Source organism: Protomyctophum parallelum (genome assembly GCF_964188405.1).
Source record: "Protomyctophum parallelum genome assembly, chromosome: 21".
Lineage (NCBI taxonomy): Eukaryota > Metazoa > Chordata > Actinopteri > Myctophiformes > Myctophidae > Protomyctophum > Protomyctophum parallelum.
Window position 1 is genome coordinate 6,520,413 of NC_139713.1, and position 16,852 is coordinate 6,537,264.

The 16,852-nt window shown below is 43.5% G+C and overlaps 1 protein-coding gene across 4 annotated transcripts in view; it reads right to left on the reverse strand.

The window, feature by feature from the left end:
- The window catches only part of LOC310879482 (myocyte-specific enhancer factor 2C-like), a 53,591-nt gene that overhangs the window by 19,268 nt on the left and 17,471 nt on the right, over positions 1-16,852 (reverse strand). For all 4 annotated transcript variants that reach the window (XR_014571019.1, XR_014571020.1, XM_083794208.1 and 1 more), the window contains exons 3-4: positions 8,472-8,631; positions 6,033-6,236 (exon numbers count right to left, since the gene is read on the reverse strand). Coding sequence is in view for 2 of the 4 variants with exons in the window: in XM_083794208.1 (XP_083650334.1) it covers positions 6,033-6,236; positions 8,472-8,525 (258 nt within the window). In the remaining 2 variants the exon portion in view is untranslated. The remainder of the gene's footprint in view (positions 1-6,032; positions 6,237-8,471; positions 8,632-16,852) is intronic.

A 16,852-nucleotide genomic window follows, 5' to 3' on the forward strand; every position in this document is an offset into this window, starting at 1 on the left:
TAAAATTTGTTCGACTAAATCATCTGTAGATTTAGTCGACTAAAATCTTATGATATTTAGTCGACTAAAACTAGACTAAAACATTCCGGGGTGACTAAAATGTGTCTAAAACTAAATGAAAAAAACTATTCAAGAGACTTAAAACTAAAAAGCTAAATTTGCTTCCAAAAACAACACTGGTGCTATATCCACTAAAAGCAGCGTTTTATCAAATCAAGCTGACGGCAGTGACGACAGGATCATTAACAGGAATACTCCCAAACGACTCTCTCACAGAGTTGGAGCCGTCTGACGTTCCAGCATCCATTCCAGGTTCAAAGACAAACGTTCTAAATATAGTTTTTTTTAGCTCTTGTTCGGAATTAGGACTGCATGCTCTCTCCTGTTTTATATTGGATTATAGCATCCAGGAATGCGACAAAAACAAATCCCACAAATTAGAAGACTGGGGTGAAGTATTCATTTAACAACAATCTAAACAAAACGGTATATATAGAATCCAACTATACTATAAGATATTATAAAAAAAACAACTACATAGTATAGGAGGATATTAAGCCATTTTGGGGCAGGAACCCCTTTTGGTGTTTTAAGCGTTATATGTTATATACTTTAGCTGTTGAAAAGATCTACAAGCTCGATGAAAAGATCGACAAGCTCGTAGGTGCCGCGCTAGTACGAGCTTGTATAGGTCTGATATTTTTTGAAAAATCGTGAACATGTGGTGCAGATCTTTGAATAATATATTCTTTCAGAGCGAACGTTTTTAACTCAAATCTTTGCTCCTGGGAGGGTCACTGGAGCAACATATTTTCAGATGGGGGGGGGGGGGGGTAGCAGATCTACAAGCTCATAGCGCGCCACCGAGTGGCGTGCTACGAGCTTGTAGGTCTGCTATTTTTGAAAAATGACTGACATTTTTAGAATCTGATCTCACGTCAGAATGGGTTAAAAAAGAAAACAAGAAAAACAAATGGCAGGCCTAAAAATATCCCCGTATGTCAGTTCTTAAACGTGTGTGACTTCAAAGCACAAACGATGAGTGATTCACGGACCGACGGACGAGGAAAACAAGAAAACACCAGAGAATGCAACGGGAGGAGGAGGTCATAGCGCTGCTTGTTTAAACTCTGTTCTCTTTTACATGCTTTATCTTCCTCCTCTGGCGCACGCACACACACACACACAGTCACACACACACACACACACAGTCACACACACAGTCACGCGCGCGCACGCACACGTACAGCCTGAGAAAGCTATTTTTAGTTGTACTCGGTGCTATTCTTAGCCCACTACTGGTTTCCGGATGTTTAACAGGGAGGAGAGAATAACACAAAGGAAAGCTGCTGGAGCACTGTGGGAGCGCACGCACACACACACACACACACACACACGCACACACGGACGCATGCGCACGGACACACGCGCACGGACACACACACGCCCAGTGGAACGGAGCAGAATGGGGTTAGGAGAGGAAGAGGGAAAGGAATGTCGACGTTCTTGGACGTTATAAATAGCTACAAAGACGCCCAGCCCTCTGAGCCACGTGAACAAAATACTACAAGCTGTTGCTCTAACTGGCCAATAAAGTTCACACACACACACACACACACACACACACACACGGACACACACACGGACACACACACGGACACACACAGACATGGACACACACGCACATGCACACAGACATGTGGACACACATGCAAACACGGACACACACGCACACGCGCACACACACTCCGGCACCGTGGATAATATCGTTTATATAGGGTAGAAAACCTTGCATAAAAACTTTAACTTTTCAGGAAAATGTGTTCCAGTAGATCCAACGACGTAGTTATTATGTAAGAACTCACAAGCTCTGGTGAGTTCTGTTCTGTTCTGAGTTCTGTTCAGGTCAGGACACACTTAGACAACTTAAGGTTCTCAAACCTTTTCATGTCAAGGATTGACACTCATTAGCCCCAGCTCGGACCACCATTTGTAAAGATATGCCGCCAGCGACCCCCATAAGAGAAGATTTTTATGGCCCCTAGCAATGATTCTCAAGCATTTTAATTTCAACGACCCCTGATTTGACATGCATTATAGGCTATATGCGGACCCCCATTTAATGGCATTTTCTCTGGGACCCCCCAATTTATATTGTGTAATCAATGTTAATTTAACTCCAATAGTTTGTACACTCTCTGAGTCAGAGACCCATAAAGGGTCGATTTGGTTATAAAGTATAATTTAGCTGGGGACCCCCTTGGAACTCCCTCAAGGACCCCTGGGGGTCCCCAGACCCCACTTTGGAGAACCACTGACTATAGACCCTCTCCACTTAGTAAAACGGACCCGGTGTTGTTGGCACTGCACTCGGTGTTGAGCTTGTAGATCTGCTATTTTGGCCAAATGTTCCCTCCGGAATGGGGATGTTTGTCGTTGTTCAAGTTGTTAAACCTTCACTCTCAATATTTCGGATAAAGGAGAGAAAAAAAATGCAAATAAACAAAATATCTGGTATTTCTTTTGTGCTACTTTTGTCTGTCCGACACTCTTGTACGACGATCGAGGCATGGCAGTAATTTATGGAAAAAAAGACGAAAAAAACTAAAAGAGAAAAGAAAAAAATGAAATATACAGAGATAGAAGCGTTTTCTGTCTGGCACGGCCGAACGTTGGGAGGCAGACAAAGAGTCCTCTCTTCTGAGACTGTCTGGCAGATGCTTCACACACACACACACACACACACACACACACACACACACACACAGACACACAGACACACAGACACACCGTGCCCATGCACATCATCCCCCCACCAGCTCCCGCCCCAACACTTCACTTCTTATACCTCAAAGCAGGGACATTTTAATCCATTTGGGACCAGACTGCATCGGTGCAGTGTCACCTTATAGCTTTTACCATTATTTTGTAAACTATTTTAGCTGTTGAAAAATAGCAGATCTAAACAAGCTCATAGCACTAGCTCTGCCATTTTTGAAAAGTCCTGAAAATGTGGTGCAATGCTTTGAATGTAATTATATTCTTTCACAGCAAACGCTTAAAAAAAAAAAGCCCTCATATCTTCACTTCTGGGGGGTCGTCCCTGGAACAGCATATTTTCAGATGTGGGTCAGTGGCAAAATACTGTACATTTTTGGGGTCATTCAATGCACGTGAAAAAACGTTTGAGAACCACTGACTTAGAAACATAGGTTTTTCAGAAAACGGTTAGGATTTACAGTAGAAGCCTTTTTTTCTTTTTAAAGAACCAGCCTCAGGTCTAAATGTGTTAATAATAAGCTGTATTTGTAGTGCACCTTTCAAGAGCAACGTCACAAAAAGTGCCCGAACAGAAGAACTCACAACACAAGAAATAAAACCAAAAGGAAAACACAACTATGACAGATCAAACAAAGAGTATGAGCTAAATGACGATGGAGAGGGTTGTGGGCTCAACGCACCTTCGTGAAGGTGATTGTTTTTGCACAAGAGATTTTAAACAAGGCACGGACGGACGCAGTCTCCTCAGGTATACCCGAGCCCATGTGGCCCATATATAGGGCAGGAACCATATCTCCTGTTTCTGTAGCGTGAGGCAGCGTGATGTACAATTACTGTACATGCCCCAGCCATACATGTACATGTACATGTACAGTACAACCCCCTCGACATGATGTACATAATAGTACGCAGGGGTTTACTGCCGATCCAACCCTTGACGCTGAGTGCCAATCAAGGGGGCAGTCAGACAGATATTTTGTGAAGCCTGAAACTCCTGAAAGTTCATATAATGGCCTGTTGTGGCGCTGTCACTGGACCCAGAAAAACCCATAGCCCCATAGAAGTCCATGTATTTGGGCCCAACTTCACCTAGACTGTATTACCTTAATAAACATGGTCATGAATACTTTCTGCTTCCAGTCACTAGTTTAAAGTCTCATTTCTAATATCATAATATTCTTTTTGGAAAATTATGGTCCCATTTATAAAATAAATGACCATAAAGTCGCGTATGTTCTGAGGGGCGTGGCTACCGTTACAGTCTATGATCGGGAGTCCCCACCCACTCGAGTCAAAATAAAAACCAACGGAGAAGAAGGGGGGAAGTCCCGCCTCGTTGTCTGGGCCAGCCAATGGGCCAGCTGGGCCCAAACGGAGCCAGCCAATGGCCAGCTGGGCCCAAACGGATCTAGAAAGATGGCGACTTACAGTGCAGGAATAACAGGCTTCATTTTACGTCCATGTTAGACCCGGGGAACGCTTTGTCCATATTTTTTACAGTCTATGGTGCCAATAGAGGGTATGCGCATGCTTAAAGTGAATGGCACATCGAGTGGCAAAGCAACATGCAAAGTGAGTTTAACATTGTTTAATGTTGTTTAATGCAATCAGATAGGACTTTTCTGTGTGGATGTATGGGCTGTCGAGGCCAGAAAGTATAGTTTTTTTTGCTACTCCGTAGGCATTCCTGCATAACTTCCTGGTTTGATGATTTTCCGGTATCTAACTGAGACGATTTTCCTCGTAGGGCATTCCTAAGTGTCTGAGCCCGGATCGCCAAAGGCCCGCCGGTCTCCTTTTTGTTTGTAAGTGACACAAAATAGCAGACCTAGAACTTCATAGCGCGGCTAATAAACAATCCGCAACGATTTACGTTCGGACATTGTCGTTCGTTATGTGACACAATTCACCCTTTGTCAGCCTTCTGATTGGTCCCTGACTGACCAACCAGCAGGCCTTGTTCCGCCCCCCTGGCTCCGCCTTGTTTATGTTTGAATTTGCTAAAACATTTTGAAGTTTAAAGTTTAAAATAAGAATTGAATGCACAGAATATCAACTATAATAGCAACTGAAAAACATGTATACCATGTTATTTCAATGGTATACTATAGTGGAGAGAGAGAGAGAGGATTTTTGTCCAACCACAAAACGAAAACGGCAACCAATGGGTGTGAAGAGGGGGCACAGCCACGGGCGGGACTTTGACAAAGGGTGAATTATAATTGTCACATATTTCGGCAGGTCACCAATTTCACCACCATGCTGGGGCGACCGAGTGAGTTATAGTGGCAGTGGATTTTGATTATTGGAATTTGGCTTTGGGGATGAGCAGCATACACAGTGCAGTGCAGTACAGTGCTCTGCCTGAGAGTATGTCTGTCAGGCTATACGCGTCGGCTCATGATGAGAGGGTGAGAAAGTCATATATCTGGCTGCTAGGCCAAGCAGGGGGATTTAATGTATGTCCTCTCCCAACGGACAGAGGTAATTGCATTCGAACCCATGCAGGTCTCCTGCATGGGAAAAGGCCAGGCATCTGCTGTAGCGCTCTCACACATGAGGGAATCCCCGCATGGCCTGGCCAGATATTAATAGGCAACCGAGTAATGTCTGAATCTCAGAAGAATAAACCTCAAAAGAAGAGTATGTGTGTCTGTGTGTGTACCCTCCAACCTGCACTGCACATGACATGTACTAGTTCAATTGTATTAACGCACTCTACTTACAGATGTACTCGTTAACATTACCATATAGATGTACTAATTATATTGTATTGTAACAACATAATCTACTATACAGATGTACGAGTTATTGCGACTGCAGGTCGCATTTACTATGAAATTGTGCATTTCCCGTCAGGCATGCCTCGTGACATCACGTGACAGCATCAGGGATAGGAGGAGATCCCTGATGTCATCAATATTGGCCACCAACTCAACATCTGATCTCAAACCCTTAGATCTCCATATATGGAGCTGACCTGCTCTGACATTCCATATGTTGATCCTTCCCCATCCATCCATCCTTCCTTCTCGATGGCTCCATTTTGACTGATACCTGTCCATTCAAACGCCTCTGGATCCCCCCAGGAGGAAGTTACTAATGTTGCTCTGGAGAGTCTGGAGCTCTCTGGTGGAGCTGTTGCCCCCCCGCGACCCGAGTACGGATAAGCGGTTGAAGATGGATGGATGGATGTGTGCGTGCGTGCGTGTGTGCGTGCGTTGCGTTGCGTGCGTTGGTGTACTACTCACGTCAACGATGTCAGAGTTGGTCCTGCTCTCGTGCGGTTCGTTGTACTCGGTGTACTTCAGGAGGACCTTGTCCATGTCCGTGGAGGCGTACTGGAACAGCTTGTTGGTGCTGTTGAAGATGATCAGGGCGATCTCACAGTCACACAGCACGCTCAGCTCGTAGGCCTTCTTCATCAGGCCGAACTTACGCTTGGTGAACGTGACCTTCGCAGGACGGACGGAGGAAGAGGGAAGAGTATTAGCCCATTCTGACCTGAGATCAGATTCATACGAGGTTTCCACTGGGACACACACTGGTCTGATTAATCCATTCTGACCTGAGATCAGATTCTAAAAAATGTCAGTCGCTCTTCGATTTTTCAAAAATAGCAGACCTACAAGCTCGTATCGCGCCACTCGGTGGCGCGATATGAGCTTGTAGATCTGCTATTTTTAAATAGCTAAAGCACGACATGATGCCGACACCAAAATGGGTGCCCGGTCAGAATGGGTTAGGGGCTGTCATCATGTCACCGTTACCACATTTAGGCCTGACGTCGAAAATTAAAAAAAAATGTCTTCTAAATCCTGACAGTTTTCTGAAAAACCTATGTTTCTGTATCGGTGGTGCTCAATATTTCATGTCAAGGACCCCCAAAAATGATATGTAATTGGCCACCGACCCCCCCATCTGACAATATGTTATTGCAGGAACCCCTCAGATGCAAAGGTTTGAGTTAAAAACGTTCGCTCTGAAAGAATATATATTCAAAGAATTTACACGATTTTTCAAAAATAGCAGACCTACAAGCTCGTAGCGTGGCACTCGATTAATTGTCTCACAAATAATTGCAATCGACGATTTAATTGTGTTTTTTAGCATTGACAATTAGAATATAGGATTAAATAATACATTTCTGTTTGCCTGGTTGATGACAAATATCTGAAATGTACAAAGAAATTACTGACATATTCATTTTTTTAATACTTTATACTGTGTGAACGTCGCTGCTTTGATCTGTTATGTACATCAGAAATTGACTGCAGAAGGAAATGAATCTGCATAAAGCTGTGTGTCATCATACAAGACTCGTTTATTCTGGCTTATTTTATTGTAGATGTGTGGATTAATGTCGTAGGATAAACTAACTCTTCTGGTTTATAGATAAGCCTATCATCATCATCTCTCAAACACAGGTAACAAGTAACAACACACATAGCCGCCCACGGCACACACACACACGCACGCATGCATGCACCCACACACACACACACACACACACACACACACGCACACACACACACACACACACACACACACACACACACACGCACACGCACACGCGCACACACACACTGTGCCATTAAGACTGACTGGCCGGGCCAGGGTCAGTCCTGCCCTGCGGTGCGCCAGGGGTCAGGAAACATATGTCCGTGCATTTCCTCTCATAACAGGAAGAGCTCAACCACTCCCCTGACCTGCTGGTGCGTGCGTGCGTGCGCGTGTGCGTGTATGCGTGTGTGCGTGTGTGCGTGTGTGTGTAGCATGCGTGCTTACAGTACATACTGTAGGCTAACTGTTTGCCATGCATAACAATAAACAAGCATTGTTCTGACCATACAGTGTGCAGTGAATGCCAATCATCGCATCTAAAAGACACAACGTTCTTCTCATATTAAGCACTTTCGACCTGGTGTCCTTAGTGTAATGTTTAATGTCATACACACTGTATAGGTTCACATAATTGTCACAAATTAAACATTTGGCTGAAATCTCATGAATATTCAACATGTTAAAAAGTAGCAAGAAAGAAAAGACATCGCAGTATCACATGCACCGTCCTAGATCATATAAAAATAGGGGTACACGATTATGAAATTATGACCGATATCCGATCTCCGATAATTTGCAGGGTCATAATAATATCTGCCGATATACCGATTCCGATATTATATACGGATTATGCTGCCTTCAAAGTTCAAACATTAGAAATACACAGAATAAAAGCGACAGAGCCGTTGACGGTCACATTATTATTATTATTATTGCGTCATCAATATCTGTGAATATGCTCCGTGCTCGTGGCTAGGGTTAAAGGTCAGGTTTTTGGGGTATAGGGCGTCGGCCTAATGACAGTCCCACCAATAGTATGTCAGAACTAAAGCCTGTACCCTTGACCGCTGTGGTCATATGGGCCTAATGACTGTACTGTACTGTACTGTACTGTACTGTACTGTACTGTACTGTACTGTACTGTACTGTACTGTACTGTACTGTACTGTACTGTACTGTACTCCGAAGCAGCAAGTCTCTCCATAATTAAAACCACCATAACTCGCTGAATTCTCAAACGATTTTCACGGTTTGTTACGACAAAGATTAAGACATGTATATAGTTAACACGTAATCATATCCATAATCGTCATTGTGTGTGTGTGTGCGTGTGTGTGTGTGCATACCTGTCTGTTGCGTTCGTCCATGATCCTGGCTATCTGTATCTTTTTCCTCCCCATCTTCGGTGGTCGTCTCTCTCAGTCTGATTCTCAAACTTGTCTCCTTCTTTTTCCTTTGATTCACGTCCAGATGCTCACAGCAGTCTCTGCTTTCTCTCCCCAGCGTCTGACAGCACACACACACACACACACACACACACACACACACACACACACACACACACACACACGACACCAGAGAGTAGTTTCAGAATATGCACGCAAATGTCTACAGTACTGGTATACACACTAAATTAGCAGGGTTTAGGTTTCAATCTTTTCTTTTCATTTTTTTGTTGTTGACAATAACCACGTTCAACCGGGCATCCCTAAATCATGTCATTATAGGCGTCAAAAACTAGAATCTCGTGCGCCTCTGGCGTGCTGGAGTCTAAACGCCACGCGGTCTTGTTGTTGTTGTTGATGTTTCTCTGTGCCGTGTGTGTGTGTGTCGCAGTGCGATGTCCTGGGTGTCCGCGTATATTCAGAACGCCACAGGTACGGCTGGCGGCGACGTATCGCGGCCCGCGAAATACGGGCGTAGGAGGCGGTGCTTACGCACGCTCGGCATGCGTCGCGGTCTATGACTTGGTCTGTGACTTGGTCTGTGACTTGGTCTGTGACATGGTCTGTGACTTGGTCTGTGACTTGGTCTGTGACATGGTCTGTGACTTGGTCTGTGACTTGGTCTGTGACTTGGTCTGTGACTTGGTCCGTGACTTGGTCTGTGACTTGGTCTGTGACTTGACAAAATTAACTGCGCACGAAATGTTCACTCACTACTTGTTACCGGCTCAAATGTTATGTATTTATGATGTTCAACAATATACACATTCATTGTGTTCATGTTCAACAATACACAGTTATGGTATATTATGTAAAATGATTGGGTTTATCTGGAGCTGCCTTGATTATAGCCTGTGGGGTGTGGTGCCTGAAGAGACTATTGATTGCATCATGGGGAGCATCTTGGGTGGATTGCTAACTAGTACATTGTGATTGGCTGATTACTTGGAGTCAGGGGTGGAGTCAGTAGTCTATATATAACCCATTCTGACCTGAGATCAGATTCATACGAGGTTTCCGCCGGACACACACTTTTTTCAAAAATAGCAGACCTACAAGCTCATATCGCGCCACTCGGTGGCGCGATATGAGCTTGTAGATCTGCTATTTTTAAATAGCTAAAGCATAACATGATGCCAACACCAAAATGGGTGCCCGGTCAGAATGGGATAAAGGGGAAATGGTTCAGTTCAGAGTGGGCTGCACACCTGTGCCTCTCCGTTTAATTTATTTGTTTGTTTCAGTTTGCTTTTCTTTAGTTGTCCAGTTTTTCATTCATGTTATCCAGGCCTGGAACACATTAAAAACGTTCCAGTCCAGTCTGTCATAAAAAGGATTCCACTGACAAACAGCCGATACACAATCCCACTTGGTATCATTATATGATAGCAAAAAACTAACGCTCGACAAGCTCACATCGTCTCAGGAAATTGCGGCATATTGTATGACAATGTATAAAATAAATGGGTAGATGAAGATTGGTCCCCCTCACATACTGGGTGATTGGATTGTAATCGGATACATCAGTTGTTTTCATACTTTTTCATATCAAGGTCCATTATTTACTAAGCATTTAGCCTCTCAGACCCAAAACTAACAAATATTTTGTTGTGGTTGGATAAGATTTTGTCCACAATGAGATGCAAACGATCAAATTAACAATTATTTTTGTTGTTTGTGTGTAGACTTAATGCAGATTAACAATAATTTAACTCTTGAGAGTGTAAAATGGACCCATACGGGTCAAGAGTGTAAAGAGTTAAAAATCTATAAGGGTCCATTTGGTTACCAACTCTCCATTCAAGCTACAAGCTTGTAGGTCTGCTATTTTTGAAAAAATGTGAAAATGTGGCGCAAATCTTTGAATATATTCTTTCCGAGCGAACGCTTTTAACTAAAATCTTTGCTTCTGGGGGGTCCCTGGAACAACATATTCTCAGATGGGGGTCGGCGGTCAATTACAGATATCTTTGGGGGTCCTTGACATGAAAATGTTTGAGAACGACTGACATATAGAAACATGGGGTTTTTCAGAAAACTGTCAGGATTTAGAAGACATTTGTAGAATCGTCCTCCTCAGGTCTAAATGGTGATAAATGATAGAAAAGCCCCCGGAGGCGTAAAGCCCGCCCCCACGCCCGACGTCCTGTCATTCTGTCTCTTCCATTGTGACATTTCACCTTTGACCCTTTCGACCCAGAAGTGAATAGTACCGGTAATCTCCTTGAGGAGCCTCCATCTGGATCACTTCCAGCTGGTCCTACGTTTTTATTTTAAATTTAGTTGCTAAATAAAAACGCACAAACAACAAACTAAATTACAATGTCCAGCTTTCCATTGTTGTTGTGGTGCATAAGTACATGGGCAGGGCAATAACATTCCACCACTGAGTCTCTGCTTTCAACTACATGAAAGTATAATATTTAAAAAACGTAAGTAAAAGTTAAAGGTTTTATGACATTCATTTTCATTTATTTTTCTTTTTCTTTTAGGTTTTATGACCTCAATTACACCCAAAAAACCTGAACTTTGAACATTCAGTGGTTTTTCTGTGGTCTGAAGTTTTCTTTGGGGTTTTTTGGGCCTTTTGAGCTACAATGAAAACAGGCAACACAGTGAAACAGTGACATCTGCTGGCAAATCCCATTGACATATATGGGATTTGCAGTAAGTGATGTCACTTACTGCCGGCAAATCAGAGCACCTGTTTGAGCCAGAAAACCCCAGATCACAGAAAATCTACTGAATGTTAAAAGTTCATGTTTTTTGGGTGCAATTGAGATTAGAAAACCTAAAAAAAAACAAGAACAATTCCAAAACCTTTTTTTTAATGTCACAATCCCTTTAACTAGTTAACTAGTTATACTATGTCAGATTCAGAGGGCCACGCAGGCACAAGCTTGTCTTCAAGAATGTAATGTACATTTTATGAGTAAAATCACAACAAAATAAGACCAGCTTCACGTCTCCAGTCTATCAGAGCAGGTCTCATGACAGGTCTTTTGTACACGGAAAGACAATAAAGTAAACAACGTGCCTTTTGTTTGACCTTAATTGTGATTAAAGAGAATACTAGCCATGAATTCCTTTACAATAGACTATTATGTAGTACCAGTATGTGATGCTAGAACGAGAGAACAACACTATAGATACTAGCTAGATTATTTTGACTGTAAGTTTTAGATCAGCTGATACAGCACTCTGTTATTGTGTGTGTGTGTGTGTGTGTGTGTGTGTGTGTGTGTGTGTGTGTGTGTGTGTGTGTGTGTGTGTGTGTGTGTGTGTGTGTGCGTGCCGCGGGTGCATGCCTGCGTGGGAGTATGATAGCCAGACATTTAACCGCTTTTGGAACACTGTAGGCTATATATATATTATACCGTCATATCATCATCCCAAATACACAAATACTGTATATACTGTACAGGTCTTCGAAAAGGGGCTACAAGACAAAGTGAGACTGCTCTTTGATGACTTAAGTTGCCACTAAAGTGAAACTTCAGTGAATAGTTGGTTTTGATCACACATAACATGGGTGAACTGGTGTAGGTGTGACACCATGGGTTTCCATTAGCGTTGCTACAAACTGCACACATTCAACAAGCTATCCCTTCCGTGGACATTTCGCAGTAATTACGTTTAGCAATAGTTTATATAGTGGGGCGGCAGTGGCTCTACTATTTTTGTTTTATATGTCAATGTAAGGGATATTGTAATTTTGTTATAACTATATATTCCTTGTTTTTTTGTACTTAAAAAAAAAAAACTAAAGTGTTAACGTATTTTTAGAAAAGTCTCCTGTGGAAAATTAGCACTTGTACTAACTCACTGTATAAGCAATGCCTCTACGAATTGTACTTGTTACAATGAGCAATGTGATTGTGATGTCCACATCAAATAAAACAAATTTAAATAAATAAGGAAGCGCAAGGTTCCCAGTTCGAACCCGGGCGCCCCCAGAGTTAGTGTCCTTGAGCAAGACTCTGAACCTCTGATTGCTCCCGATGTGCAGCTTGGTGCCTTGCATGGTTTCCTCGCCATCGTCGGTGTGTGAATGGGTGAATGTACAGTAATGCACAATCTATGTAGAGCGCCTTGGATAAAGGTGCCACACTATATAAAACCAAACCCAAATATGGTATAAAAGCAGATAAGCAGATAAACACTAATTATAGACAGACAGACAGACAGACAGACAGACATCTTGTTATTACCACAAAGCAATGCATAATTGCATCAGCACTGCTATGAACGATGGCGAAACAATGCACAGAGGAATGGAGAACAAAAGAAAATCACAGAGTGATGTAAACTATAAACAATAGGGAAAGGTTTCAATTGTTTCACGGTGACTTGCTTGTCGTCACTTCGTTTCAGCAACACACAAGCCTTCATCTCCTCCTCCTCCGACGTATCTTTTCATTAGTTTGAGGTGATTGAATCAAGAGGCAGATTCTCTTTTTTTTTTTTTTTTAGACGGGATGATTTGCACCACAACAACGTGCCCACATCATCATCAGCCATACTTTTAGAGTAAAGAAGACATGCCCAAAATATTCGTGGACTCGTGTCGGGGATGAGATAATGAAGAGAATATCTAATTATAGCGAGAAGAAAAAACAACATGCCAAAGCCCAGCCGGCCCCGGCAGCCAGACAGACATTTCATGTCTGCATATCCAGTCTCTGAGTCTGTGATTTAGTTCTGAGGACAAAGAAACCGAGCAGCACCGCCTCGACTTAAAGCCACTCGGACTCGCGCGTTATCCCATTTTGACCTCAATTCCACAAATGCATGCCTTCTAAATCTTGACAGTTTTCTGAAAAACCCATGTTTGTATGTCAAGTCGTTCTTCGATTTTCAAAAATAGCAGACCTACAAGCTCGTAGCGCGCCACTTGGTGGCGCGCTATGAGCTTGTAGATCTGCTAACATAATGCTAATGTCGTTCTCAAACATTTTCATGTCAAGGACGTCCCAAACAAATATGTAATTGCCCACCGAGCCCCATCTGAAAATATGTTGTTCCAGCCTAGGGGCCACATTATGATGAATTCCTGTTCTGTTCTTTAACTACATAGAAGTGTCTATTTGTACGTCTCTAAATGTTTTGATGAATTGAAACAATGTGGACCCTCTTGTAAACAAGTGTAATGCTTAATTGTGTCATCCACTCACAGTCAACAGTCTTTGTATGAGTTTGTGCTTGAAATGTACTGTAAATTCTGCAAACTGTTAATAAATATTTCAATCAATCAATCAAACATTTTCACGATTTTCAAAATAGCAGACCTACAAGCTCGTATTGCGCGCAGCTATGAGCCGCGCTATGAGCTTGTAGATCTAGCTATTTCTTTCAACAGCTAAAGTACAACATAATGCTTAAAACACCCCCCAAAAGGGGTTCCCGCCCGAATGGGTTATAGCAAGCTCAGCAACATTGTGGACACGGAATATAGGCCATGGCATGATGTCTATATACTTTGAGGGGGAAGTGTGTGCGTTTCGAAACCCGCCAAAACTCTCTCTCCGTGTGGCGTGTGGTACAAAGCGTTGCTTGATCTAAACGTGTCATACGCAGTGGCCCCCGGGGGGGGGGGGGTGGGGGAATAAGCAGATCTACAAGCTCAGGTCGTGTCGCGACAGCGACACGACCTGAGCTTGTAGATCTGCTATTTTCAAGGATCTGTGTCTAAGCCTGCATCTTCTCAATTCTCCACCCCAATTATACCCTGTTGCCCGGCGTGTACAGTACACAAGCCTCCCCGACCCGTTACTATTAATAGAACCCCCGTGGTAAACCAATAGCATTCCAAAAATGAATGAGTGAACTTTTTACCCCAAACACACAAGAGGGCTTGTATCTGTATCTGGTTCACAGACACAGAGACACAGAGAGAGAGATTGAAGAGGGCTTGTATCTGTATCTGGTTCATAGACAGAGACAGAGACACAGAGAGAGAAGAAGAGGGCTTGTATCTGTATCTGGTTCATAGACAGACAGAGACACAGAGAGAGAAGAAGAGGGCTTGTATCTGTATCTGGTTCATAGACAGACAGAGACACAGAGAGAGAAGAAGAGGGCTTGTATCTGTATCTGGTTCACAGACACAGACAGAGACACAGAGAGAGAGAAGAAGAGGGCTTGTGTCTGTATCTGGTCACAGACACAGACAGAGACACAGAGAGAGAAGAAGAGGGCTTGTGTCTGTATCTGGTTCACAGACACAGAGACAGAGAGAGAAGAAGAGGGCTTGTATCTGTATCTGGTTCATAGACAGAGACAGAGACACAGAGAGAGAAGAAGAGGGCTTGTATCTGTATCTGGTTCACAGACAGACAGAGACACAGAGAGAGAAGAAGAGGGCTTGTATCTGTATCTGTTCACAGACAGAGACACAGAGAGAGAAGAGAGGGCTTGTGTCTGTATCTGTTCACAGACACAGACAGAGACACAGAGAGAGAAGAAGAGGGCTTGTATCTGTATCTGGTTCACAGACACAGAGACACAGAGAGAGAAGAAGAGGGCTTGTGTCTGTATCTGGTTCACAGACACAGAGACACAGAGAGAGAAGAAGAGGGCTTGTATCTGTATCTGGTTCACAGACAGAGACACAGAGAGAGAAGAAGAGGCTTGTATCTGTATCTGGTTCACAGACACAGAGACACACAGAGAGAGAAGGAGAGGGCTTGTATCTGTATCTGGTTCACAGACAGACACAGACACAGAGAGTGAAGAAGAGGGCTTGTATCTGTATCTGGTTCACAGACACAGAGACACAGACACAGAGAGAGAAGAAGAGGGCTTGTATCTGTATCTGGTTCACAGACAGAGACACAGAGAGAGAAGAAGAGGGCTTGTATCTGTATCTGGTTCACAGACAACAGAGACACAGAGAGAGAAGAAGAGGGCTTGTATCTGTATCTGGTTCACAGACACAGAGACACAGAGAGAGAAGAAGAGGGCTTGTATCTGTATCTGGTTCACAGACAGAGACACAGAGAGAGAAGAAGAGGGCTTGTGTCTGTATCTGGTTCACAGACACAGAGACACAGAGAGAGAAGAAGAGGGCTTGTATCTGTATCTGGTTCACAGACAGAGACACAGAGAGAGAGGAAGAGGGCTTGTATCTGTATCTGGTTCACAGACACAGAGACACAGAGAGAGAAGGAGAGGGCTTGTATCTGTATCTGGTTCACAGACAGAGACACAGAGAGAGAAGAAGAGTGCTTGTATCTGTATCTGGTTCACAGACAGAGACACAGAGAGAGAAGGAGAGGGCTTGTATCTGTATCTGGTTCACAGACAGAGACAGAGACACAGAGAGAGAAGAAGAGGGCTTGTATCTGTATCTGGTTCACAGACAGAGACAGAGACACAGAGAGAGAAGAAGAGGGCTTGTATCTGTATCTGGTTCACAGACACAGAGACACAGAGAGAGAAGAAGAGGGCTTGTATCTGTATCTGGTTCACAGACACAGAGACACAGACACAGAGAGAGAAGAAGAGGGCTTGTATCTGTATCTGGTTCACAGGACAGAGACAGAGACACAGAGAGAGAAGAGAAGCCACGGTTTGGAGACCATGACGGGGAGGAGGTTTTGGACGCTGTCCATCTCTGTCCTCCTCCTCCTCAGCCATTCATTCTGTCCAGCTGTCCTGTCCTTTATCCCATTCTGACCTGAGATCAGATTCTAAAAATGTCTTATGTTTCTATGTCAGTCGTTCTTCGATTTTCAAAAATAGCAGACCTACAAGCTCGTAGCGCGCACTTGGTGGTGGCGCGCTACAAGCTTGTAGATCTGCTATTTTTCAATAGCTAAAGCATAACATAATGCTAACACCAAAAGGGGTTCCCGCCCAAAATGGGTTAGAATAATGCCCAAGTAGTTCAGAGATTCATGCGTGGTGTGTGGAGGACTATTGATTGTACTGTACTGTACTGTACTGTACTGTACTGTACCAAATCATCATGCAGTTTGTGTGTGTGTGTGTGTGTGTGTGTTAGGGCTGCGCAACAGTCAGTGACACTTGGTTGTGACCAAAAGCTATTTTCTACACCCAGGGACACAGCCAGCCAGCCAGCCAGCCAGCAGAGACACACATAGGAGTGGTTGCACCACTCAAACATATTGTGTAACTGGACAAAGTGTTTCTGAAAGTAAACACCACACACACACACACACACACACACACACACACACACACACACACACACACACACACACACTACTGCAGCGGCTGATAGCTGCTGGTCAAGAGGAAATGATGGGTAAAAAACAAAT